At 36.9% G+C, this 27,906-nt stretch overlaps 1 protein-coding gene and 1 long non-coding RNA gene across 4 annotated transcripts in view; one reads left to right on the top strand and one right to left on the bottom strand.

The window, feature by feature from the left end:
- Nucleotides 1-27,906, top strand: part of LOC117655712 (uncharacterized) — a 149,667-nt gene that overhangs the window by 81,340 nt on the left and 40,421 nt on the right. The window contains exon 3 of one of the 3 annotated variants that reach the window (XR_015728726.1): nucleotides 19,641-19,815. The exons of 1 other annotated variant lie outside the window; for it this stretch is intronic. This is a non-coding gene — a long non-coding RNA (uncharacterized LOC117655712). Of the gene's footprint in view, nucleotides 1-13,922; nucleotides 14,012-19,640; nucleotides 19,816-27,906 lie in introns of those variants that run through there. One more of the 3 variants, XR_015728724.1, reaches the window with a different exon arrangement.
- Nucleotides 7,740-12,062, bottom strand: IFNG (interferon gamma). The gene is made up of 4 exons (XM_034403367.1): nucleotides 11,949-12,062; nucleotides 10,408-10,482; nucleotides 9,776-9,961; nucleotides 7,740-7,889 (listed from the first exon to the last, which is right to left on the bottom strand). The coding sequence occupies exons 1-4, from the start codon at nucleotides 12,060-12,062 to the stop codon at nucleotides 7,740-7,742; spliced, it is 525 nt and encodes a 174-aa protein (XP_034259258.1).

The raw sequence follows: 27,906 nt of genomic DNA, 5'->3' as shown, positions 1-27,906 counted from the left end.
GCATATGTGGAACAGATTTCTAAGGTTGATATGTACCAACTTTGACCTGGGAACTTGACAAAAAATACTTTCACTTCTCTGGGAGTCCAGGATTTGTAAATGACAAACTTAGTAAATGAAAGTGAAAGCTGTAGTTATTGTCCTCAGGTGTCAAAGTTTGATTTCACTTTATACTGCAACATATTGGACCTTCACAGGAAATTCCATTCATGTCATAAAATTACCGTATCATCACAATGTGTGCCAGACCACAATCTTAGAAACAGAAATGTATACTAATAGGGAAAAAGTGATGGGGGCAATGATTCTCTGTTGTGGCATAAAGGCATTATGTGTCAACTCATCTTCCTAATGTTAAAGAGGCAATTTCTCATCCTCGTAAGCAACACACAGTGCAATCCTATATAGGTCAACTTGAGATCAAACCCTGTTGAATGCATTACGGCTTTCTTTGGGATTAGAAAGTATATTTAGAATTGAGACATTAAAAGTGTCAACATTTCAAAATAGGTGTAATATCAATGAAAGTAAGAAATGTTTTGTTCCTTTCTTAAACAGCAGGCTGGATCAATAGAATGAGGCAGCTGCTTTAGGTAGCAGCTGCTGAGTGGTAGTAACTACTTGTAGAAGAGAAGGCCATGTGCTCTAGATTTGGATAGCATCTTCCCCTTAAATGGAAGTGGATATCATAACATTGCAGAAATATTAGCTTCCTTTTGTTACACATCCTACATTTGTTTTGCATCTTAGTTGTTGTCTATGCAAAACATCAACAGATATAATTTCTCATACTTATTGATTTGTTTATTCAGGCATTATAGGGAGAAAGAAGAGGAAAAATAATTTGTCTTAACAAAACACTTATGCACAGTGTTTGAAAAATAGAGGAGATTCCTGTGGATGCTCTATAGTTGTAAATTCTCCTGAAATTCATACCAACTTCCAGAGTATCTTCTGCACATGATGGAAGTGTTCTCCTTTTATGCAGGCTGGTTACATGACAGTCTCTATTAAAATAGCGAATGGAGAGGAGCATTATCATTTCACATACTACATTCTTATTTGATTTGCAGCTTGATATACCATGACACATAGTATAGATGCAAAATTAAATATTTTAATATACTTTTCTCTGTGTGTGTGTCTGTATGTGTGTGTAAGGGTGTGTTTGTATAATTGCATTTTCTTGGGATTTCCATATTTCAAAGCATTGAGAACTGGTTTTTCAGTCCCTCTTTTGTTGACTAAAAGACTTCAGTTTTAGTACTGATGGATGTGGTTACATTTCTTTTCAAAGGCAAAGCTTTCTATGCCACATATATCTGTTTCCTGTAGAGAGTTTTTTTTTTAACCCTGTGAGAAACATTCTTTAAAATCCCATCCTTTCTTGTGGCTACAAAAAGTGTCATAGAACACTAAGGTATTTCATTGAAAACCACCTTGCTATCTCATCATATGGAAATTACAAATTGCTGACAAATTGTCAGAGAGATTCTTATAATGAGCTTCAAGAATATCCCATTGAAAGTTCAGCATAAACCACAGACATTCCATCCCAAGTGTTTGGGCTGTTTTCCACAATATAAATGGAACTTCGGGTTAACAAGGATTGTTCCAAATTCAACCTACAGATCATATTCAGCCTTTGAAAAGAAACGGGAAGCCATGTTTTCTCTAGGCAACTTTGTGCCAATAACTTCGTAGGGTAATACAGATACTGCATTATAATTAAAAGAACACATTTCCTTATAAATTTCACCATTCATATTGTTGTGGCAAAAATAAAATGATAATTTACTTCTCAGACATTTTTCTTTGACCCTTCAAACCTGACAAGGACCAGGAACAGTTCCCACTTAATAGAGTATCAATTATATCAAACCCCAAACTCATGGATGATTTCACTCAACGGTTTCAGTAGAAGTTAAACAGGATGGGGGAGAGGACTGGGCTCTGGGACACCACACAATGAGATCCCATTGGTGCAATCTATCCACTCCCACAGGAACAATCCCTGAGGAAGGAGGCAAGCTAATGCAGCCCAGTGCCTCCCACTCCTAATCCCCACAGTCAGTTAAGAAGAATGTCATGGTCAACAGTATTGAGAGCTGCTATGAGATCAAGGAGCACAAGGATGAAAACATCAGTTCTCAACAAAGTACATTGAGAAGCACAGTCAGTGCTGCCTCCATAATATACCCTTATCTGAAACTGAGCTGAATCAGATAAAGATAATCCCTTTCCTCCAAGATCCTCCAGAACTTCTAGGCAACCACCTTCTCCATAACCTTCCCCACAAAGATTGGAAACTGGATGATATTTGACCAGAATGGTGCGATTCAGCGCAGACCTAATGAAAAGGAAATGCCTCCTTCAATAATGGGGAATATGAGGGAGTAAGAGTCATTAGCAACTGCCTCTTCAATATGGATGTATTGGAGAACTGGACGGGGGGGAGGCGGTCTCTGCAGCTCCCAGTAGGATTGATGAATTCTATCTTTCTCTCTCTTCTTTTTTTAAACAGCTTCTCCTCCCTCACCAAATTTGGTTCATTTCTGTACAGTTTTCAAAGATTTAGACTAAACCTGGCTTCGTTTATTTTCAGAAGGATTAAATGGCCACATTTAACATAACATGTGAACATAACATTCTGCTTTCATCAAGGGAAAGAAATAAAAAATTGCCTTTAGCTTGTTCATTATTATTATGGCTGGTTGGACATTCAACCAGATGTTTAGACTAGATTTTGCACTTTTGTGCACCTATGAAGTTCTTCTCAAGGACCTGGGATAGCTATTGTTGTTTAATATTAAAGATATCATCTCAGGATGTAAGTTGTTCCAAGAAAAGCTGCCTTTTGCAATTGATTGAAGGTGATTTTATCAATGCCAATGGTATTCAAGTCATACCCCAAATGTTTTGGGATTGCATCCAGGACACCTATTATTATTGATACTATTTTGGGGTTTTTTTTTTGCCACAGTCATTCTTATTTTTATTGTTATCCAACAGAGAGAGGCAGTATGAGAGAGGGAGGACTAGACCTCAAGGTCTTCTGGTTTCTAGACCAGCACCTTAACCACTGCACCAGACTGGCTTAATCAGTACACCAAAGTGGCTCTAATAATGGCATGGGGCTCTGAAGGAGAAGCTGTTAGATGGAGAGGGCTAGTAGTGTAACCGAGAAGTCATCACCATCTCTCCACCCCAAACCCATGGTTTATTAGTGTTTTAATCATTTGTAATAGTAGTATGTTTTTATATTTATAATTGTTTTTGTATTTGTATATTTTATTACACTGTAAGCTGCTCAGAGTCTCCTTGAACCACAAGATGAACAGAATATAAATTTAATAAAATAATAAATAAAATAATGCTGCTATAATAATCTTTATTATTAATATCAATAATAAACATTAATTAATTATTAATATTATTTATTTACTAAATAAATTTATATGGCCACCCAAATTAATTCTGCTGACTCTAGGTGGTTTGCCACATTAAAATCCACAACATCCACCAGCAACAACACCCCATAGCAGCAACATAGTAGCCACTTGATTGGCTTTGTATTAGCCTGGGGTTCCCATATAAACATAATATGTAAATTATAATAATCTAATAATTGGTTGATTTTTTTTTTATTTTTCTGAACAAATGAAATCACAGTCCTAAGTTAATCTTGGCCAGCCAACTAAGAGACAACTAATGCATGCAGATAGCAGCAACCAGCTCAATGGTCTAAAAGAATATTTTGTCTTATTGGTGTTCTATGCAAAATGCAAAACCTTACAGATAAGCAATGGTGCTGGTTCCATTGTTATAAGAAAGTATGATAGGATGAGGAATTCTGAGAATGATATTGGAACTTCTGTTTGACTTCTGTTGTTCATGCCTTCTTGTGTGAATCAGTGCAATGTACTCTACATGAGGCTGCTCTTAAAAAATACTCCGAAGTTACAACTGAAGTCGGGTAGGGCAGCTCAAGAAGTTAAGAGCACATCTTCTTTTTCCCAACAACAACTTTGCTGTAGGAACTGATTATTGGTTCGGTTCTGAGTGCAATTTAAGATACTGGTTGTCCTCTTTAAAGTTTCATGGGGTTCAGAACCCGGATATCTTCAAGACTATCTTCTCCCAGCCACCTCTATCCATCCAACAAGAGATGGAGAGAAAGGAGGGTTTCTGCTTTAACACAGCATAGAGCAGTGGAGCCAGAAAGGCAAGCATTTCCAATTGCTGCCTGGTTTCTATGGAACATCATTCCTCCAGATTTAGAGCAGCACAAAGATTAAGATCTGGCTTTTCCAGGAAATATTTGGGCTGCAATTGTGAGTCAGGTTCCCCACCCCACTCCTACTCCACTTGGTATTCATTATTTCAGATGATATTCTTCAATATGATATGATTGTTACTTATTACATTGTTATGATTTATGGTAGATGATATTATTATATTTTAAGTTGCAATTGGATTGAAGACTACTTATAGATATATAAATGAATGAATGACTGAATGATCCCATCATTCATTTCGAAAATTGATTTAATCATTGCTTCTTTATGTTCTCATGAATAGATTAATGTCATTATAACTCAAGCCTTCTCTTTGTGAATGTTACGTAAAAGTATTCTCTTTTGTATTTGTTTTCCTCTCCCTCTTATTCCTTAAATGAATAAAATGAATACTTTTTATCCTGATTTAAATTATGACTTTTATTATTATATTTTAATTGCTCTAATTTAGGTTACATTAATTCAATATAAATAATATATACACACTATTCTCTATATATACACTATTCTCTTTCAGGATAACTAAAAACTAGATTACATTAACCCAGTCACAGTACTTCTCAATACCTTTCTATCCTAGCATACTAAACTAGCATCCAACATGTCCATGTATTATTTTATTTACTGTAGATCTTTAAATTTTCATGTCTCTTTTTCAGGTTCTCAACAACTTCTATATAATCTATTATACTATCTACAAAACCAACATAACCCTAATCATGAACCTTGTGATGTCACCACAAGTATTCCTTGTGTGTTTTTTTTTTAATAAATACAATAAACAAACATCTCTTATCTTTGCTTTTTTGATACCCAATCTAATGTAGAACATATTTAAGTAGGCTTTTATTCACTGTCAGCTGTGATAGCTCATTGGGTCATTGTGGCCAGTCTTTCTTAGCCAAGCCTATACCACAGGATTGTTGCATGGAAAAAGAAAGTCCTGTACTGAACCTTGAGCTAAGTGCATACCAAATCGATCTATTTCTGCTACTTATTGTTCAGTGCTGAACTACTAAGCATTTTATTTATTCTCATAAGTGCTCTACTTCATCATATACTATGCACATTCAGCAAATTTCAACTCCATATTTCCATAAAACATTCCATTATTTAAGCCTATTAGCTATCATATATGTTATCTAAATCAACATTGTATAATAAACTTTCTCACATTTACAAATTTCTCAATGACTTCCTGAAGAACAAATTCTTGGCTATTCACATCTTCTTCCTGGTGTAAAGCCAAACTGCTCATTGTTACCATTCAGAGGTGATATTCAGCAGGTTCTGACCAGTTCTGGAGAACTGGTAGCGGAAATTTTGAATATTTTGGAGAACCGGTAAATGCCACCTCTGACTGACCCTGCCCCCATCTATTCTCTGCCTCCCGAGTCCCAGCTGATTGGGAGGAAATGGGGATTTTGCAGTAACCTTCCCCTGGAGTGGGGAGGGAAAGGAGATTTTACAGTATCCTTTCCCTGCCACGCCCACCAAGCCACACCCACAGAACCAGTAGTAAAAAATTTTGAATCCCACCACTAGCATTATACCCTTTCCATCATAGTTCTTTTTTGACGTAGTTTGTACATTATCCACATGGAGTTTTTACATTTTATTTTCTATTTTATTTTCTATATGGAGAATGCTAACACTATCATTCCTAAATTGCATTAACAGAGGGATAGAATCAGTGGTGGGTTCCAACCGCTATTACTACTGGTTATCTTTGCACACATGCTTTGCGAAGAGAAGCAAAGAGAGGAGAGGAGAGGAGAGGAGAGGAGAGGAGAGGAGAGGAGAGGAGAGGAGAAGAAGAGAAGAGAAGAGAAGAGAAGAGAAGAGAAGAGAAGAGAAGAGAAGAGAAGAGAAGAGAAGAGAAGAGAAGAGAAGAGAAGAGAAGAGAAGAGAAGAGAAGAGAAGAGAATAACAGAGTTGGAAGGAATCTTGGAGGTCTTCCAGTCCAACCCGCTGCTTAGGCCGGAAACCCTATACCTTTTCAGACATTTGGTTCTCCAATCTCTTCTTAAAAACTTCCAGTGTTGGAGCATTTACAACTTCTGGAGGCAAGTTGTTCCACTGATTAATTGTTCTGTCAGGAAATTTCTCCTTAGTTCTAGGTTGCTTCTCTCCTTGATTAGTTTCCACCCATTGCTTCTTGTCCTGTCCTCAGGTGCTTTGGAGAATTTGTCTCCCTCTTCTTTGTGGCAACACCTGAGATATTGGAATACTGTTATCATGTCACTCCTAGTCTTTCTTTTCATCACTAGACATATCCAATTCCAGTAACCATTTATATGTTTTAGCCCCTAGTCCCCTAATCATCTTGTTGCTCTTCTCTGCACTCTTTCTAGAGTCTCAACATCTTTTTTACATTGTGGCAACCAAAACTGGATGCAATATCCCAAGTTTGACCTTACTAAATCATTATAAAGTGCTATTAACACTTCACATGATCTTGATTCTATCCCTCTGTTTATGCAGCCTAGGACTGTTTTGGCCTTTTTGTCAGCTGCAGCACACCGCTGGCTCATATTTAAATGATTGTCCACTAGGACTCCAAGATCCCTCTCACAATTACTATTATTGAGCGAGGTACTAAATATACTGTACCTGTGCATTTTGTTTTTCTTGTCCTAAATGTAGAACTTTACTTTTTTCACCATTGAATTTCATTTTGTTAGATAAGGCCCAATATTCAGAACAATTAATCAATGAAACAACTTGCCTCCAGAAGTTGTTGGTGCTCCAACACTGGAAATTTTTAAGAAGAGATTGGACAACTATTGGTCTGAAATGGTATGGGGTTTCCTGCTTGAGCAAAGGGTTGGACTAGAAGACTTCAAAGGTCCCTTCCAATTCTGTTATTCTGTTATATATTATTCTTATATTATTATGAAATATACGGTTTGATCGTATCATTCAAGGTATGCTACACACTGAACAGTTTCAGCACATTTTGCCCTGTATGTTACAAACAAAACTAAATGACACTCATGCATTCATGCAATCTGAGATCTTTAATCAAGATCTCAGATTGATTAATCTGAGATCTTTAATCACAAGGCAACAGACTGGTGTCCATACTCCACAACCAGGGCTCATACATAGTATATGGACATAAGGGTACTCAATAAATAAATACATTCCAACTGTATATTAAGAGCAAACTATCACCTCATAACCAATAAATGCAATAAATAAATCATCAGAACATTGGGAAACTGTAGAATTTTAAGTTTAATAATTAAATATATATGTATTCCATTAAAAACACCAGGTATCGAAAGATTTAATTTTGAAAAAAAAAAGATAAATATGACTGTAATAAGATTAATCTTAGATAATATTATAAATTTAAATAATTTAACATTTTAAACTGATAAATACCAATAAATAAATGTTATATATTAAAAGGTTGTATTAAAATAAGATAGACTATCATCCTTGGAAATTTGGTATATGTCTCTTCTGTTTTCTTGGATTTTGTCCTCTACTTCTCCTTTCTCTTTTTTTTTCTTCAATGTTCACTTCAGACAAGACACGAAACATTTCAGATATTGCCTTGCGTTGAATTTTCACATCATTCATCTATTTCAAATTAAAAAATAGTAATACATTAACAATAGTTGAAGGTTATGAGAATAAAACAATATGCTATGTACAGTATATTTATTAAATAAAAATTGTGGTAAGTAATAATAGTATGTGTGCTAGAACAGTGAAAGGAATAAACCTTTTTCTGCTAGGAAGACCTTTCAAACTCCAATTCCCTAATCCAATAATGTAGAATTGGAAATTTGCAATATTAGGCCCTATAATTCTTTAAGATTCCTCTTCAGCCTGTTGTGAATGTGATCACTGAAAATTAATAGCATGGTTTTCTACCAAGTTCAGGTGACTAACATATTAAAACTATGATGTATAACTTTTACACACTTCAAAAACAGTGACATATTCCCAAATGTCTCCTTAAAAACAGGAAATAGGGGAAAAAAATAGATCTTGCTCACATGAATGATGTTTTCCGTATATCTTAGATAATGGACTCAATGTCTCCTAAAGCTCCTCAAAATAACCCAGTAATTGTGGTTTTCTTTAAGGAACCAGAAACTACTACATTATTTTTATTCCCTCCTGCTATAATAGGAGTGGGGACTGCATTGTTTAGATCAGGGTTTCTCAACCGTGGCATTGCTGGCTAGGGAATTCTGGGAGTTGAAGTCCACCCATCTTCAAGCTACCAAGGTTGAAAAACACTGCTGTAAGGGAATACAGAGACAACATTGAAGAAGAATTGCAAGAGAGATTATGTTTGTCAGTCCTAAAAAAGAGAAGTGGTGATGAATTAGAGACTCCAAATAAGCTTAGATGGGTACCGTTTGGGGGCAGGGAGAAATGTTGACAGGTTTTCAAGACTTTGTTATTATATCTGCTATATTAAAGCAGTTCCAGTAATCATATGGTGTCTGCTTCCTGGCGTGGCCTTGAAGGATTTCCATTAATTTTGAAAGCTTGACTGAGTTTTCTTCGCCCCTTTTACACCAAAGAGAATCCAAGCAGGATAATTCTTATAATGTAGAACCTTGCAAGGGTTCTGTGCTTTTCTTTCCATACCTCTTCCTTCTGTTTTATACCTCAGCAAATTATGGGGGAGCCAGTCTGAGTCAGTCTAATTTTCTTATTCTTTTCCACCATGTTTTTTTTTTCTTTTTTGCATTGCCTGTCTTTCTAATGACCCCTGGCTACTTTTTCCATTGCCATTTTATGGAGAAATGGGCCAGATTAAGAAATCAACCTTATGTAGACCAACACTATTTCTTTTATAAAGTTATAATATTAGAATCCTGCAATTTTGAAATGTGCCTCCCCCCGCTTCTTCCTTTGTATGAACTAAGGGGCTTATCTGAGACATTTACTCACATTGTGTTCCTGCTCTGGGGTCAGGTTTCTTTTATCAGACCATTCCTTGGCCGAAGCTCTTCCTCCTGTTCCTCAAGGACAGTCCCTATTCTCTCTGCATCTTAAAGTTTCTTTCTCATCCCTTCCTCTTTCTCAGGCCTGAGCAGGTGCTTGTGCAATTGCTCTCACATTTCTTCTTCAAGGTTATTTCAGTACTCCTCTACAGTATCAGTATTCTCCAATAAGAAATTATCTAGATTCATTTGTCTTGCCTCCCATCACCTTAACTAGCATTGCCTGTATGTGGGAAATGGATGTACATGAGGAAATCTTTGTTTTTCACAGTTCCTGCACTAAGGCCTGAAGTTGTCTTTGCTATTTAATAATTGTCAGATGACTTCAGATTTTCAGATCAGCTCCTTAGTTCAAACAAAGGAGGGAGCAGGGAGGCCCATTTCAGACCTGCAGGATTCTAATATTATAACTTTACAATAGAAGTAGTATTGGTCTACATAATGTTGATTTCTTTTAATTGTATCCTATATTATAAAGCAAAATAAATTGTTGATACTTACCGGAAGATTTGCCACCTCAATAATATCATTTGCTTTCTTCAAACTTTCACTGAATTGTGTTTTATATTGTTCAACAGCTTCTATTATCTCTCTGAGATGCTCTGGAGTTTGAGTTCTGGTTTTATTTTTCAACATGTTGCTATATATGGAAATCATCTGTGCAAGTAAAATCTTTTTTTCATTGGCCTGCCAGAAAATCAGCAAAAAAGAAATATATTGGTCACATTTCTCCAGTTATAGAAATTTAAACAATTCAAAAAAAAAGGTGTCCAGGTTTTGTTTTGTTTTTCATTTTACCAGAAGTATCCTCACACTTGTAACTGATATCTTTGGCAAAACTCAATGTCAAAACAATGGCTAGTTCTTTCTGAAATCAAAGTGACTTCTTAGAGTTTGTCCTGATGTATCTCCAAAATCATGTCAGTGTGGTTGATAAAGTTCCATTCTTGACATATAAGTTTTATATAAAAAATGTGAGCATTGTATAATTTAACAAAGCTAACAATATATTCCATGTTCTTGTGTGTAGGGAAAATCTTCTATTGCCAAGTGTTTTGGAGTAATTGATATTTCATCTCAGGATTAAAGATAAAATATGTGTCCCCCTCCATCGAACAAATGGAAGAAATTACCTCTGTCCATAGTCCACTCTTAAATCTATGTGTGAAAATAGATCCTTTATCAGCGATGTCAGACTGGCTGGTGTTCTGAAATACAAGATACAAATGGCTCAATCCACAATATAACATAATAAATTCTTTAAAGTAAAAACTCTAGTTCAAATCCAAACTATGTATAGGACATTTTTAAAAACTACAGTAATAGTTGGTCTCTGATTCCTCTGTTTTACTTCTGCTCATAAATTCAGCTTAGAAAATGAAAGAAATGTTTTAGAACTAAGCACATGTTTGTCAACTTTGTTGCCTTCCTTTTAAATTAGAGGTAGGAAGAACTGATGGAATGATTTTTACTTCCCAAGCATAGCATATTAGCATAAGCAAAATAATGCATCACACCAAATGCAGCTGTTTTTAGTTTGTATTCCATAAGCATTACTAATGCTAAATTACTATACTGTTATTATTTAAAAATAGCATAAAGTAGTAAATATAAGTGTTAGATTCAGCAATTACATTCCATTGGTTCTGGGTTTCCAAGAAAACTTATTTTCCAAGAATCAGAGAAGAAAACACAGCACTAATTAATTCAATATAGTTAAACAAAGTTTACAGCTATAGCTACTTTGACAACACAAACAAGGAGAATGCCTTAAAATGCCAATAGTATTGTAACATTAAATGGAGAATAGAGCTTAACAACTTCTTCTGCACTGAAATATGGTATTATTTTTAATATTAAAGAATTAAGATAAGTAGGCTGCATTTTCCTCTGTGGAGTCAGTAAGTAATTTGATGAAAATATCCCTTGAGAGGTATCACTAGTATGTGATTACTATATGTAATTCAGCTTGTGGTGATACAGCCTCAGCCAAATTTTATTAACACCAAAACCTGCTTCAGGTAAAGATATCAATCTGTTGAGAATGATATGAATGAACTGTCAAGCTCAACACTTAAACTATTTTTATTTTCAAGAATCTTCTATAATTATAAATTACAAAATAAGAAAATTGTTTGACACTTTTTGAATGAAAGCTTTGGGGAAAATACATTTGCATGAGGATGTTTAACTTGTCATAGAACTATGAGAAGGCATCTGCCAACTTATATGTTCTAATGTTAGTCAATGAAAAAGTACTAGAGGTTGCTCATTCAAAATGAAATACCTCAGATTATGTAATTGAATAAGTAGACAACTCTACCCGTTTCTCTGAAATAGTCACATTTTAACTATGAACTCCTAGAAAAAAATCATACATACACCAGTTTTATAACTTTGTCAGATGTATTAAAATAAACAGTGATGTGTATGTGAATTAGTAGTTATAATTGCAAAAAATTTTGTCAACAGAATCTGTAGTAAAAGCAAGTTCTAAATAATTCACCCCAAACTCAAAGAATTAAAATGCAAAGTTTTCCAAATTATTAAAAGTCTATATCAAGCCACATTACATCAAACTGGGTAGTTGCACCAAATAATAGCTGTAGCTATGGTAGTATTCAATCAAAAGGAGAAAAGAGACTTTTAAAAGAAAGTTTGAAAACATACTTACAAAATCATTCTCTAGCTTCAAAATAGAACCTTTGATATGTTCAAAAATTGAACCAGTAGTGACATCAGAACAAGTACTCATTAGAATGAAAAAGAGACAAATCCTCCAAGCCATTATATCTAACCTAAGTAGAAAAACTACTTTGCTACAGATCTGGAAACTAGAATCAGAGTAGTGTATCTACTAGTAACTTGATTATCTACTTGCAAGTCTGATCTTCGCCTCTCTGGGTGGTGATATATATACTCGATCACTGAAAATTTTCAACCAAGCAGAATTACGTGTTTTAACACAATTCAGGAAATGGTATTAGAGAAGAGGTGTTTTGGTTTTTATTAGTAGGTCTGGTGTGGGATTTCACCATTTGAGAGTTTCCTTTAAATGACAAGGCTCTTCATGTGCTGAATGTTACTTATCCAGCAATCAACTCTATAAGGATCCTTCGAAAGCATGACTACATCAGCAAAAGGCAGAAGAAAATTTCCCTGTCAAGCCCCATGGTCACTTCTTGAAAGAAAACCCCTTAGACTGTAACCTGACTTAGCATCTGTGTGGGGAAGGTGCACGACAGGAAATTGGGATATGAGGAATAATATTCAAAGAATGCATTTTAATCAACCAGATAGACAAAGAAATCCACATCATGTCATTAATGGGTCAGTTTGATACATGTGCAACATATGTTATTTACTTAAAGTAAATATAAACTCTTATCTTTAAAAGAAAAATACCAGAAGGATAAAGCATATTTTCTATAAATAATATAATAAATATAGGTATAGATAGGTTCATGCCATATTTATATATATTTTTTATAAAATCAAGAAATAAGGACACGGTTGACATTTGGTTCTCTGTTAAGTCCTATAACAACCCACCTGAAAACTGACCCAATGTAATTCCATAGTAAGTTTTTGCAATATTGCTTTTCAGTGATGGGTAAGAGAAATAATGTGTCATTGTGCATTAAAAGTAATAATAACAAGTCATGATGGAGGAATTCTCACCAAAACTGTCGTTATGTAGTATCTTATATCTCGGGGCAAGACTGTATCATTGATGAGTATAGTCTTACCACAAAAAATAGGAGTGAAGTATGAAAATACAACTATATCCCTGAATACCTCCAGAGGCAGATCTTTATTTTTCTTAACCAGAATAAGAGAATAACATACTTGCAAGGGACCTTGGAGGTCTTCTAGTCCAACCCTTTCCTCAAGCAGGAAACCCTATACCATTTCAGACAAATGGTTGTCCAATGTCTCTTCTTAAAAATTTCCAGTGTTAGAAGCATCCATTGATTAATTGTTCTAACTGTCAGGAAATTTTTCCTTAGTTCTAAGTTGCTTCTCTCCTTGATTAGTGTCCTGCCTTCAAGTGCTTTGAGAATACGTTGACCCTCTCTTCATTGTGCTAGCTCTTTAGATTTTTAGCCTCCAGTTTTAGCCTTCAGTTCCCTAATCATCTTTGTTGTTCTTCTCTGTACTCTTTCTAGTGTATCAACATCTTTTTTACATCATGGTGGCCAAAACTGGATGCAGTATTCCATGTGTAGTCTTACAAAAGCATTATAAAATGATATTAACACTTCACATAATCTTGATTCTTTCCCTCTGTTAGGGATAGAATTCAAAGCCATTAAAAAGCGAAAGTTATAATATTTTGGACATGTGATGCGACACCCAGAAAAATACAGCATCCTTCACTTAATCCTCCAGGGAAAGATTGAAGGCAAACGAGGTCCAGGCAGAAGAAGAACATCATGGCTTAAAAACTTAAGGGACTGGTTTGGACAAAACTCAGCAGCACTTTTTCATGTGGCTGTTGACAAAAATAGGATTGCCCACATGATTGCCAATGTCTTTCCTTGGGAGAGCGCCAAAAGCATTAATGAGACCAGTGTCTGTGCTGTTAAGTACCTCTTCGCTGGACACGGCTGGCTTACTCCCACTTTCTTCCTCTCTCTTTTCCAAGGTTGAGAATGCTGAAGAGACAGCAACTTTGGGAGCTCAGATGTTAACAATTAAGGGCTTAACTCTTTCCTCAAGAAAACTCTGATGGGAAAGATTTGAAAGGTGTGCCTTCATCTTGAATAGCATCAGTGGTATGGTCGGCTGCTTGAAAGACAGAAGAATTCACTTCCAATTTGGGGCCTCAGGAAGCCCAAAGCAAAGCAAGTGGTAATTGATAGAATGAAGGACATGGAGTTCCAAGAAGAACTAAATAGGTTGTCTCTCCATAGTAGGGACAGAATCAAGCAGGGTGTGTGGGAATCAACAGGATATCTAAATGATCTGATCTTCCCAAAACAAAGAATAGCTTTCTTCAGAGCCAGATTTAATATTCTCCCCTCAGCACTTCTCCAGGGTAGGTACAAGAGAACACCAATAGCAGAACGGGTATGCATATGTGGAAAGGGAGAAGTCGAAGATACCTCACATGTTTTATTGTACTGTGAGTTACTGTATACAGAGAATGTAGGTCAATATACATTCTCCCCTTACTAGAGAGATTGCCAGGGAGGACAGATGACTTTTATGTAGGCTTTCTCCTCCAAGACTCAAATCCGGCTATCATGTGTGCAATGGCAAAATTCTGTGTCGCTGCAATGTCCACAAGAAAAAAAATTGGTTACCAAATTATAATGTCAACTGGTGCCAATTGTTTTGAGATATCTATAACAATACATTTACTCACATACTTATTGGCTCTACATGCATGTAAATTAGATTTGAGATCATGTATTTTCATAACAGAGATGTTATTACTCACGATTAATGTCAGTATTATTTTTAATTTATTGTATGTCTATTGCTGGTTGATGACCGTAATAAAGAAGAATAATAAATTATTATTCTTCCACCAATGTCCGATGATGGATATGGCAAAAGAAGAAGAATCCCTCTGTTAATGCAACCTAGGACTATGTTGGCTTTTTTGGCAGCTGCAGTACACTTCTCATATTTAAGTGATTGTCCACAAGGACTCCAAGATTCCACTCACAATTACTACTATTGAGCCAGGTACCACCTATACCAGTGATGGCTAACCTTTTTGCCATCACATGCCAGGAGAAGGGGAGCGGGTGAGGGTCGCGCATGCACATGCCCACGTGCATGCGCACGCAACACCCCCCCCCCCACATGATGGCCGGGGAGGCCCGTTTTTCTTTCTTACCTGGTTCCAGATCCTCTCTATTTATCTGGGAAGGGTGAAAACAGCCTTTCTCACTTTCTCGGAGGCCCTCCAAAGGCCTGAAACAGCCCATTTCCCAACTCCCGGTGGGACAGGAAGTGACATTTTTTGCTGTCCCCAGCCTCCAGAGCCTCTCTAGGAGTCTCTAGGAGGCTCTCTAGAAGTCTCTAGGAGCATCTCTAGGAGTCTCTGAAGGCTGGGGAACAGCAAAAAACATCACTTCCTGTCCCACCGGGAGTCGGGAAATGGGCTCTTTCAGCCTCTGTAGGACCTCCAAGGGAATGGGAAAGGCTGTTTTCGCCCTTCCCAGATAAATAGAGAGGATCTGGAACCAGGTAAGAAAGAAAAACGGGCCTTCCCCACCCCACCCCACCCCACCCCGGCCCTCCAGAGGCAGGAAACAGCCTGTTTCCCTACTTCTGGTGGGCCCAGAAGGCTTGAAAATCAGCTGGATGGCACGCGCATGCACCCCAGAGCTGAGCTGGCATGCCCACTAATATGGCTCCGAGTGCCACCTGTGGCACGCGTGCCATAGGTTCGCCATCACAGACCTATACTATACCTGTACATTTGGTTTTTCTTCCCTAAATGTAGAATCTTACTTTTTTCACCATTTCATTTTGTTAGATAAGGCCCAATGTTCAAGTCTGTCAAGAGCCTTCTGCACCTTAAGCCTATCTTTTGGAAAGTTGGTTATTCCTGTCAGCTTGATGTCATCTGCAAATTTAATGAGTTCCCCATCTATCCCCTCATCTAAATCATTGATGAATGAACCATATTGAGTGTAGTTGGTCAGCCAGTTACAATTTCATTTGGTGGTGATGTTGGCTAACCCACATTTTTCTATCTTATCAAGTAATAGGTTGTAGTCTACTTTATCAAATGCCTTACTGAAATCCAAGTAAATTATATCCACAGCATTTCAAAGTAATTTGCGGGGCAGAGTGCTCATTGCATTTTGGGGGTTCGGGTGCTTTGAGCACTCGGTCCAGAAAAGGTTAGCCATCACTGATATATATATATATATATATATATATATATATATATATATATATATATATATTCAAAATTAAAACATCAAAATGCATAAACACATAGAGATAATAGGCAGCTTTCTTTTAAAAAAAGAAAAACTTTCATACTGCTCTGTTTCTATTATCTTTGAGAGCCATTATTACTATGGTTATTATAATACCACAATAGCTACGATATTTGCCTTATAAATTGAAAGTTGCCAATTCAAAGTCCATAGAAACCTTTTTAATTACTATTTTTCTTAACCTTAACTTTTTATTTTCTGCATACTTTTTAATTAAAAGCTACAATGGTGAACCATTTCAGCATTATTTCAATCAACTAAGGTATCAGTAGAAGGGTTTCACACACACACACACACACACACCTCTCTGCAGCCAAAAAACCCATAGATAATATCTGAAACTTGCTATATTCTGGGGAAAAGTCATTTACGGACATCCATATTCTTATTTTTTATTTTATTTTAAACACATTAAAATAAACACACAACATACAACACTTATGTACATATCATTTTTCTGTTGTTAACAGCTCATTTAAGGTGATCCTTTCTTATTATTTACATATATTCCAACTTTTTCTTGATCTGCTTAAACAATCTAATTTTCTTTATATCGACTACACTATAGTTTGATCTTCAACACAATCTCCTTTTTTTTCCTTTCCCCCTTTTTTACTTTATTCCTTTTTTTTGTTTTTCTTTTTCTCCCAGCAATCATACCATCTGTACCACACTCTATAATAATCTGTATCCTCTCTTTCCTTAATTTCCTTTGTTAATTTGTCCATCTCTGTGCATTCAAGGATTTTTTTAATTAAGTCCTGTTGGTGGGCATTCCTTCTTCCAATTTTGCGCATATATTATGGAATCCCTAGTAAAAATTGCTCTGGCTCTCCCTTTACTGGTTTCTGTATTATCTCCTCTAGAAGCTTTTTAACTTTAGCCCAAAATTGCTTTGCAACCAGACAGGTCCACTAGAGATAATAGTATGTTCCATAGTTATTCTTACATTTCCAGTATTTCGGTGAATTACCAGGGAACATCTTTGCTATTCTAGCTGGCGGAAGATGCCATCTATGAAACATTTTCATCTGGTTTTCCTTGTATGCCGTTGATAGTGTCAATTTCATATTTATTTTCCACATCCTTTCCCACTTCTCTAATTCTATCGTATGATTAAAATTTCTTGCCCATTTAATCATAGTGTCTTTCACTGATTCCTCTTCCATTTTATACTGCAATATAAATGTTGGCTGATGGCGCCCAGGATGAGGGCATTCTCTGTGGGCGCACCAACCCTCTGGAATGGTTTACCCACTGGGCTCCGGATGGCCCCCGACCTCCGCTCTTTCAGCGCTGACCTGAAGACATGGCTTTTCCAATAAATTTGCTGATATGATGGGAGTTTTAACTAATCTTTTGGAGATTTTAATTGAGTATTTTAGTCGTAATTTTACTGTTTTATTGTTTTATCTTTGTGAGCTGCCCCGAGTCCTTCAGGAGAAGGGCGGCATATAAGTATAAGTATAAGTATAAGTATAAGTATAAGTATAAGTATAAGTATAAGTATAAGTATAAGTATAAGTATAAGTATAAGTATAAGTATAAGTATAAATAAATAAATAAATAAATAAATAAATAAATACATACATACATACATACATACATACATACATCCATACATCCATACATCCATACATCCATACATCCATACATCCATGCATAAATACATAAATACATAAATACATAAATACATAAATAAATAAATAAATAAATAAATAAATAAATAAATAGAAAATTTGAGAGGTGGGCAACATAAACTGATTCTCCATGTTGTTCTTATTGCTAAGAGATGCTGGATGTGAAGGCAGTATGAAATCTTATGACTTTTGTATAAAAGGCAGAGAAGCAAAAGGCAAAAGAAGAATCAGATACTATACAAAACATACAAGAATACTGCATACACTGTACTGAATCCAAATAATTCCTTATAACTTGGAATTACAAAATTATGGAACCAGTAGAGAAGTGCATTGAAGATTCAGAGAGAAGGTGAACATAACTAAAATATAACACAACAAAAAACTGCATTTTGGCCCAAAGATGTTGAAAATAACAAAATGTAGGTATGATATTGAGAGATATTAACTCATATGAATGTCTGGGTTTTTATTTATTGTTTTAAATAAAATATTTCTAACTAGTTGTAGCTGAAAAATTAAGGAAAGCCAGCTGATAAATTTTCCAAAGAGAACAAGAAGCTAAACTAGATAAAATGCTCAATCTAAAACTTCTAAATTCTCAACTTTAAGAGGAATTCTTCCTCCTCTCCGCAGCCTTTGAATGGTGTAGTTCCATTCTCTTCCAGTCTGTTCATTATCTATATGAAGCCTTGGGAGAGAATATTAGGGAATGTGAGTTAATGCCAACTTTATGCACGTAGTTCCCAGATCTAGATTGCTTTCTATAGTAGGCAGCTGCTTGGACTGGACTATATAGCCTGGATGAAATTTAACAATTTAAATTTGTTTAAATTGTCCAATTTAAACTGGACTATATAGCCTGGATGAAATTTAACAAACTAAAACTGAATCCTGACAAGTTTGGAGAACTTTAGCACTTCAAAATTTCTATTGAATTTTGCTGGAACTGGGTGCGGTCCCACTTCCATTGTGTGCCCACACCCAGGATTGTAAACTGAGGTGCTTCTTAAACCTGTTTTTTTCCTGAACACTTATGTGAATGAGAGATATCAAGAGGTGCTTTCTATCAATTGTATTTAATCTAGCAAGGTTGTCCCTTCCTGATAGATCAGATACAGCTTCTGATTTATGGGCTGGTTTTCTCCCCAATATTGTTATGCGTTCTATGGGTATAGTTTATGCCTTTGAAGGGAAATGAGAAGTTGCAGCTGGTCTAAAATGCAGCAACCAGATTTCCATCACGTGTCTCATCAAGAATATATGGCATCAGTCCTGACTTAGCTACATGGCTCTCTACTGTTTTCCAAGGTTGTTGTGTTTTTTTTACTCACAATGCCTCTCCTGTTTGCCGCCCAAGGGATCAACTATCCCTATAACTATATTTCATTAACTGGAAGCTCCATTCCTAGATTAGTGATCTAATTGGCTGCCACTAGAAATAAAGTTTCACTAGAAATAACTAAGATTAGGGTCTCTTCAGTAGCAGCAACAATTCTCTTGCAGCTGATGGTGTGATTTTTTTTTTCCAGCTGATGTGCTTTTAGAGAGGATTGAAAAATTGAAAACCTATCTTTATATTTAATCCTATTGGCTTTATGTCATTTTTATCAGTTATTAATGTTATTGTTTGTAGCATATTTAAATCACCAAATAGCTCTTACCAGAAGTAATATGACACAAATATGTCACTATTTTTGTGCCTTTTAGTCAGTGAGAGATCCTTAGTGCTTTCTGAGCTTAATTGTTTTTTTGCAGACATTAGGTAACATCAAACTAGGTAACATCATCAGTACTAGAAGCTAGGACTAACAATGATGATGCTACCTTTGGAACCAACTTCCTTTGGAGCTCCGGATGGCCCCTGACCTTCGCTCGTTCCGTCATGATTTGAAGACCTGGTTGTTTCGTAGCCTGGACTGATGGGGGAGGGGGGTTCTTAATAGTTTTAAATTGATTTTAAACTGTTTTAATTTGGAGTTTTAATTTCATATTGTTTTACTGTGCAATTGTGCATTTTATTGTTGTCAGCCGCCCTGAGTCCATTGGAGATAGGGCAGCATATAAATCACATTAAACTTAAACTTAAACTTACCTAGTTTGGGTAATGAAATGTCTGCAAGAAAACAACCAACCTTGGTTCAGAGAGTACCAAGGACCCCTTCTTTCAAGCCTGACCTACAAATATTCTCCTTTATTGCTTCAGAGCCGCGATGGTACAGTGGTTAGAATGTAGTATTGCAGGCTAACTCTACTGACTGCCAGCAGTTCAGTCCTGACGAGCTCAAGGTTAACTCAGCCTTGCATCCTTCTGAGGTTGGTAAAATGAGGATCTAGATTGTTGGAGGCAATATGCTGATTCTGTAAACAGCGTAGAGAGGGCTGTAAAAGCACTATGAAGCAATATATAAGTCTAAATGCTATTGCTATTGTTTTTAGTCAATGTTGATTCCCTGCAGTTTTCTTGGCAGATTTTGGAAGTGATTTGCTTGTTTTAGGACTCAGAGAGAGGGACTGGCCCAACGTCACCTGGCTGGCTTTGTGCTTAAGGTGCTTAAGACTAGAATTCATAATCTCCCAGTTCTAGGTCTAGAGCCTTAACCACTATACCAAACTGGTTCTCTATGATAGAAAATGCATTTTTAAAAAATCATTACTACACTTATAAAAATGAAGAAATAAGGTGGTTACCAAGAGTATCTGAACTTTCTCTTATGCCTTCATGCACTTGTAGCTTCTGATATTCCAGACTTTCACTAGATGGAATTTTGTAACGTCCTACATTTTAGTAATAGTGACAGTATTTGCTATGCTGCAACTGAATGAATACTATCAATAGGCAAATTTATTTCTTTTCTTTTTCCTAAGCTATCAATGAAACTAAAAAAAAGTGTATAAAAAAGAACGAAAGCACATTTCACACTGTCCCCATTTTGAAACGGGAATATACAGTTCCAGATATGTCTGTGCAGGAAAGCTCTTCTTTTTAACTTTCCATCATACAAAATTGCCATTCCTAACTATAATGACTAAGTGAGGCAGTTTTTTTAAAGAAACAAAGCCAGCATACGAAGTAAGATTTACCACCTATGACTAGGTGAGAAACTCCGTCATTATTCAGTCCAACCACTACTGACAGTTTAGGTGAAACCAAGCCAGCTAATGAAAAATTTCTTCTGAAGAATTTCCAGCCCACCTTAAGCACATATGTGAAACAACCTGCAACTCCTCTGAGGTTTCAAGATGCACTAAACTATACAGACCCTGCAAAATTCTGCATTCTGACAACATGTCAAAATGCCATTTAAGTCCTGGAGGAGATGCCTTTCATATCGTTGGTTCAGCCACACTTCAAGCAGTTGCATGGAAAATATTGAACAGTAGATGCATTGTGAACAAATGAAAATCCATTCTTTGTTTCCACTAGATACAGGTAGTCCTTGATTTACAACAGTTTATTTAGTGACTGTTCAAAGTTACAACGGCATTGAAAAATGTGATTTATGATCATTTTTCACACTTCACAATCTTTGCAGCATCACAACATTGATGTGTCCCAAGGTCATTTGATCATCGTTTGCAACCTTCTGACAAGCAAAATTAATGGGGAAGCCAGAGTCACTTAACAACTGTGTTACTAACTTAGCAGCTGCAGTGATTCACTTAACTAGTGTGGTGAAAGATTGCAAAATGGGACAAAAGTCACTTACAAATGTCTCACTTAACAACAGAAATTTTGGGCTCAAATGTGGTCATAAGTAGAGGACTATCTGTATTGCAGGGTACACCTTCTATCCTGAGGGGCCAAAAGTCCTTCACCCCACATTAAATAGCTGCAAACGTGCTTTAGATCAGCTTTTATGCTTCACATTTGATTTTTTTTAAAGATACAGACATTTCATTTTCTTGCAACAACAACAACCAAAACTCCTGTGGCATTCAGAAAGAAGTAAGAAAGACCTATTGTCATCTGCACAAATGGTGCCCATTCCAGGCACAGTGTATTACTTTCAAGGTCAATTAGACCAGTTTGACATATGGAAAACAGGTTACTCTTGACATGGCCTCTTCTGCTTTTAATCCATTGCCTCTGGTGGCTGTCTCATGCTGCTCAGTAGTAAGGCTCTGAAAAGTATGGGATTTGCTGGCAAGAATTAGCTTTGTTAGGCCCACTTTACTTAGGCAATTTTTAATACTGCTGTTCCTCGTTTCTTATCACTTTACAGGGTGGTAACCTGTAGAGCTTGCTTAAAATTCACAGTGTGGTTTATTTGTGTATATGAAGTTCTTTACTCAGGCTTCCTGTAACTCAGAGTGGGCAATCTTGTGACCTCTGAGCACTGAAGGGCACACATTTTACACATTGACATCATAACAGAAATAAGGTTGAAATTTGGGGTGGAGAGGATAATGGGGTTTACACAACATAGACATGTTTAGCTTATCAACGTGATACAAATAGCTGTTTAATTTAGTTGAAAGCTAGGAACTGAGAGGATCTAAGAACCATAAAAATAGAGCACTAAAACCCCTTGTAGTTGGTCCATCATCACTATAGACAGTCTAAAGCTAAGAAACTTCTTTTAGATGTTTCTCTGCAGGCTTCTCTTAGGCTTCCAGTTCTATAATTGAGGTTACTGCCGGATTACGATGTTCTTTCTCTCACTTTGATTTCTGCAACTGGAATTATCCACTGGAAAGTACATTTTCTTCTTCAGCAGAAAGAATTATTTTTTTTCCACTGATGTCCTATGCTTAGATTTTTTTTATTATTATTATTAATGTAGAGTTTTCCTTGTTAACAGGGAATGTTACAAAAATGGCAAAACAGCAGCAATTTTCCAGTTTGCGGGTCATTACGACAATCGTTCATACCACTTGGAAAAGATTTCAACTCACTCCCTAGAATGCTGAGCAGGAAAAAAACGATGCTTTATGACTGATTTTGGTATTTCAGGCAACAATGACTTGGTTCTTTCAGTTAGGGATGAAGAGCTATTATACATAGAACTCTTTCTTTTTACTTTTTTTCTTTCTTTCTTTCTTTTTCTTTTTTTTTTTCCTTTCAGAAATCAAGTAGGAAATAACTCAAAGCATTGTGGTTTTTTTTCTCTAAGATGTCACCCTCAGCTTTGAAACTCCAGCCTTTTCAAAACTGAAAGGCATAAAGAGAGAAAGCTTTGAGTATTCACCCATCTTTTCTTCCATACACAGCCATGAAAATACTGTGTTTTCACTTCTTCTCTGGCAAGTTCTCTGTTAACTCAACTAAACAGAATTGATCAGTCAGAACTGCTCTTGGCTTCATTTCTGGCTGAGAATATTTCCTGTGGTCTTGCGAGTTGTCACCTATCTTGTCACCTAAAATTAAGATTACTGAAAATCGAGAGAGGCATCATTCTATCAATAGGTTATCTAACAGCTCCTAATATTCTGAAAACCAAATAAAATAATTTAAAAACCTAAATGAATAATATCAGCATAAACACAAAAAGCTTATTTTGCAGTAGGGTTTATTTTTTAAAAATAAAACAAACCCTATGGCAAGGTAATAAGCTTTTTTTGTATGTTAATATTATTCACTTAGGTATCTATGCCTTCCTTCTCATAACTATTTTTCTGATAGCTCTGTAATTATTTTTCCATTTTTGCCTGGCACATTTTTCATTGTAGCCATACAGAGAAGATTGCTGTGAATGCTTATCGCTCTATTTGCCCTATTTCTTTATACACCGCAGTGCATTAAGAATTTAATTAACTTCTTACTGCTACTATTCAAACTTCCATTTTTGGCGGATTTAGTTCTGTGGCGATACAGGGGAGACAGCAGAAACCAATAATAATTTCCAGATCCCTATCTAGGACAAAAACCCACTTTATTAAGCAACAGGTTGGAAAAACTGGCAAGCCCTGATACATATTACAAATTCCTCTGATCTTCTGACCAGGGGTAACCAGAATAGCAGCATGCCCAATTAGAATCCCAGAACCAAGCTGCAGTGCCTTTCTGATAGAACATCTCTCTCGGAGTTCCAGTAGTACCCAACATCTCCTATGGCCAAGAAGAGATTGGGCAGCAATGCTCACATGAAGCTACTCACGTGAAGCCCAGACAAAGCTGAAATAATACCAACCAATCCTCCTCCCTTGATGGACAGGTCCCTTGTGCTCATGGATATTCTGATCTTTGCCAATTCCTTGCATCGCAGGAATTGATCCACAGATTGAGATAGCAAAAGTAGGATTTACAGAGAAATGTTTATGGGACACAAAATGAAGTGGGTCATGTTTGTTTGGCCTAGGAAGGCAGGATGCACTTAGGTGGCAAGGGAGACAAGCAATTATTTATGGAGACCATTTTACTTCTCTGATGCCATTCCTGCTCTCTGGAGTTTCATCCAGATCCAACCATGTCATGAATTCCAAAAATCTGAATTTGTAAACAGACCAGGCTATTTGTGATTGTGGCTGGTAGATAAAGGGAGCTGGTGCATGAATTGGGGGGCGGGGGGATTGCATGTTTGTGGCAGTTTTTTATTTATTTAGGTTTAACTTTTGTGCCACCTTAAGTATTTTTATTTGGTGACCTTTTAAGCCTAACAAAATGATTGTTGGTGTTAAAAGCATTGTTTTTGTTCTTTTTCTTACAAGGTTGCCAGAGAGGTGCTATCTAGCCATCACACTCCAATTCATGAGAACTGGTTGTTAAGTTGTCGTACACATTATAGAGAAGTGTAAAACTCATCTTTTCCTGTTTGTCCAAGCAGAGAATAAAAGAAAGTCCAGTACACAACTGAGAAGATTTTGCACACCCAGGCAAAATCAGTCTGGCACTTCGGCTACTATTGGTTCCTTTTTACAGAACTTTATGAGCATAATTGAAGTTTTAAAATGCAAAAAAAATATTCCAAATATTTATATATACATAGGATTCTAGACACAAAATTGTGGGGTTTTTTAATTGGTTGGTTGGTTGGTTGGTTGGTTGGTTGGTTGGTTGGTTGGTTGGTTTATTAGTTTGTCAAACATGTACAAGATAGCAGGTATGAATATGAACATGGACATGAACGAGGGAAATTAATACAAATAAATTGGAAAAGTAGGACAGGGACAGTAGGCACGCTGGTGTGCTTATGCACGCCCCCTTTATGGACCTCTTAGGAATGGGGTGAGGTCCATGGTAGATAGTTTAAGGTTGAAGCTGTGAGGTTTTGAGGATGTAACAATGGAGTCGGGTAGAACATTCTAGGCATTGACCACTGTTGCTGAAGTCGTATTTTCTGCAGTCGAGTTTGGAGCGGGTTACCTTGCATTTGTATCGATTGTTTGCCTGTGTCTTATTGAGGTTGAAGCTGAAGAAGTCGTTGACAGGCAAGACATTGTAGCAGACAATTTTGTGTACTATGCTTAGATCAGACTGCAAGTGTCACAGTTCCAGATTGTCCAAGCCCAAAATTTCAAGCCTGGTGGCATACAGGATTCTATTGTGAATAGAGGAGTGGAGTACTCTTCTCGTGAAATACCTCTGGACCCACTCAATTGTATTAATGTCTGATATAGAGTGTGGATTCCAGGAAGATGAGCTGCATTCGAGAATTGGTCTGGCAAAGATTTTGTATGCCCTAGTTAGCAATACGTTACCGGAGAAGAAGCTTCGCAAAATTAGATTAACAATTCTTAATACCTTTTTGGCAATGCTGTTACAGTGAGGTCTGGGGTTTATATTATTTGAGATGAGTACGCCTAGGTCCTTGACAGAATGAGAGTCGTCTATGAGGTCATTTCTGCCCAACTTGTATTTGGTGTTCTGATTTTTATTGCCAATGTGTAGGACAGAGCATTTATTAGTTGAGATTTGGAGTTGCCAAATGCACAACCATTCTGACACATGGTCAAGGTTGCTTTGTAAGGCAGCAGTATTGTCAGTGGTGTTAAATAATTTTATGTCATCAGTGAAGAGGACACAGCTGCTTTTAATATGATCGTATAGGTCATTGATGTAAAGCAGAAAGAGTGTGGGTCCTAGAACACTGCCTTGGGGGACACCGCTATTAACTGGTGCCAGATTTGATAGGGCTCTCCCTATTTTGACTACTTATTGTCTGTTTGACAGGAATGCATCTATCCATTTGTGCAGGGATCCAGAAATGCCGTAAGAACTTAGTTTTAATAGTAGTTTGTCGTGCACCACTGAATCAAAGGCTTTGCAGAAGTCTGTTGTGACCTAGGCCCATGTAGTGATTACCAAACACAATTCCGTCCTGAACAAACTTATTTTAATAAAACACCTGAGAATTAATTCATTCTCAGCTTAGTCCAAAACAAATTCTTCATAACCAGTCCGTCGGCCTTATCACAACCTTTGATGTCTTTGGCAACCTGCCAAAGGCTTTTCTTAGCAAAAACCCCACAAAGTTCAAGAGACGCTGACAAGAAGCACTGGAATCAAAGTTGCTTTTCTACAAAGAACCCAATGGCTCGTTGCTGCTCTTTTAAGCCGTATGGGATTGGCCAATCATCTTCTGGCCTTACTACCGAGTCATCCTTTTTGCTTCAGCTACTCTTGCCTTCTGGCAGCTCTTTGCATGTGTGCACTAAGAAAAGGCTCCTCCTGTTCCTCTGCCTCTCTGCTGTCCGCCTCTGTAGACTCTGGAGTCCGCCCATCGCTCCCAGATGGCCCTGGCCCCATCTCTGCCTCAGATGCAGAGCCCTCCTCCGGGCCTTCCCCTGACTCCAGGACTGGCCCATTGTCCTCCCCAGCCTCCTCACTGTCCGACTCCGCTGCCAGGTCTGCAGGCTGCTGGTGGACCACAACAAAGTCTATGTAAATTGTGTCTATTGCTTTACCCTGATCAAGATGTGTGATCCAAATGTTTCTGCAGTGTAGGAGTTAATCTAGATTGTACCTCTTGGTTACTAAGAAGAAAAGACAAAGCTTTATGTAGCAATGTGTATTAATTAACAATAGGCAGCACAATTTATGGATGCTTTCATTAAAGTCCTTGAGAAAAAAACCCAGAAATTCTCCAGTAAATTTTTTGATAGTGGTATTTATTGTTAGTAATTACAAAGACAATAGCCCAGATTCTCACACACACACACACACACACACACACACACACACATACACACACACACCGACTCTAGGCCACAGACACATAGTTTATTACAATTGACAGAGGGATTCTGCAAAGTGGCTTTCATATTCTAGCATTGAATAAAAGAACATCTACACCTTTTCTCAGAAACCCCAGTTCAGTGTGAGTTTTCCCAAGCTGCTTTTGCTGCATCAGTTCAAATGTTGCCTTTGCTGTATTTACAAGAAAGGTGCAACAGCCCATTTCTTTTGCATTCTGGACCTTTATGTATATTTCTTTCCCTGTCGATTTCCGAGTTGAGCTGTTCCAATAATACAAATTACTGTTTTGCAAATAGGAGCATTTACCTAACTTTGAGAAAAAGTTAGATACTGGATAATGATTCAGGCATGTATGCAGTTCTGGATCTACTTGTGAATGACAATTTTATATGGAAGGTGCAAATGTCTGTGATTATTTTGAATCAATAGCAGAAAAAATTGGGAGTGCACTCTGCTGACTGCAGTGACAAAACTAGCAAACAGAAGCTAAACACTAGGTAACCTGCTAAAACAAATATAAGGCCAGATTACTTAACACACACCCAAACTAATTCTAATCTTATATACAATGGCATTTGAAGAATTTATGGTCCATTTTTCAGAATTTCTGCTGGCAAAGCAGTTTCCGCTGCAGGAAGCACCATTAGCTGCAATATTAATCAAAACAAGACTAGATGGTGTGTTGTGTAGAAACAGCTCAAGGCTGACTGCAAAGCTAAGAGCAAGGAGCTCATACCAACTGCAGAGCAACCATGAAGTTTTAGCAAAGAAAACCCTTTCATAAATTATCTGCATCATTGAGATTATTGCAAATTTGGTTTCTGGGGGGAGCAAGTTTGCAGTAATAGCTAAGCTTGTAGCATTTGTTTGCAAAACACACATGCA

Source organism: Pantherophis guttatus, chromosome 7 (assembly GCF_059756535.1).
Source record: "Pantherophis guttatus breed Tessera chromosome 7, ASM5975653v1, whole genome shotgun sequence".
NCBI lineage: Eukaryota > Metazoa > Chordata > Lepidosauria > Squamata > Colubridae > Pantherophis > Pantherophis guttatus.
Note: the sequence above shows the minus strand (reverse complement) of the source record. Positions and strands in the feature narration are given on the sequence as shown.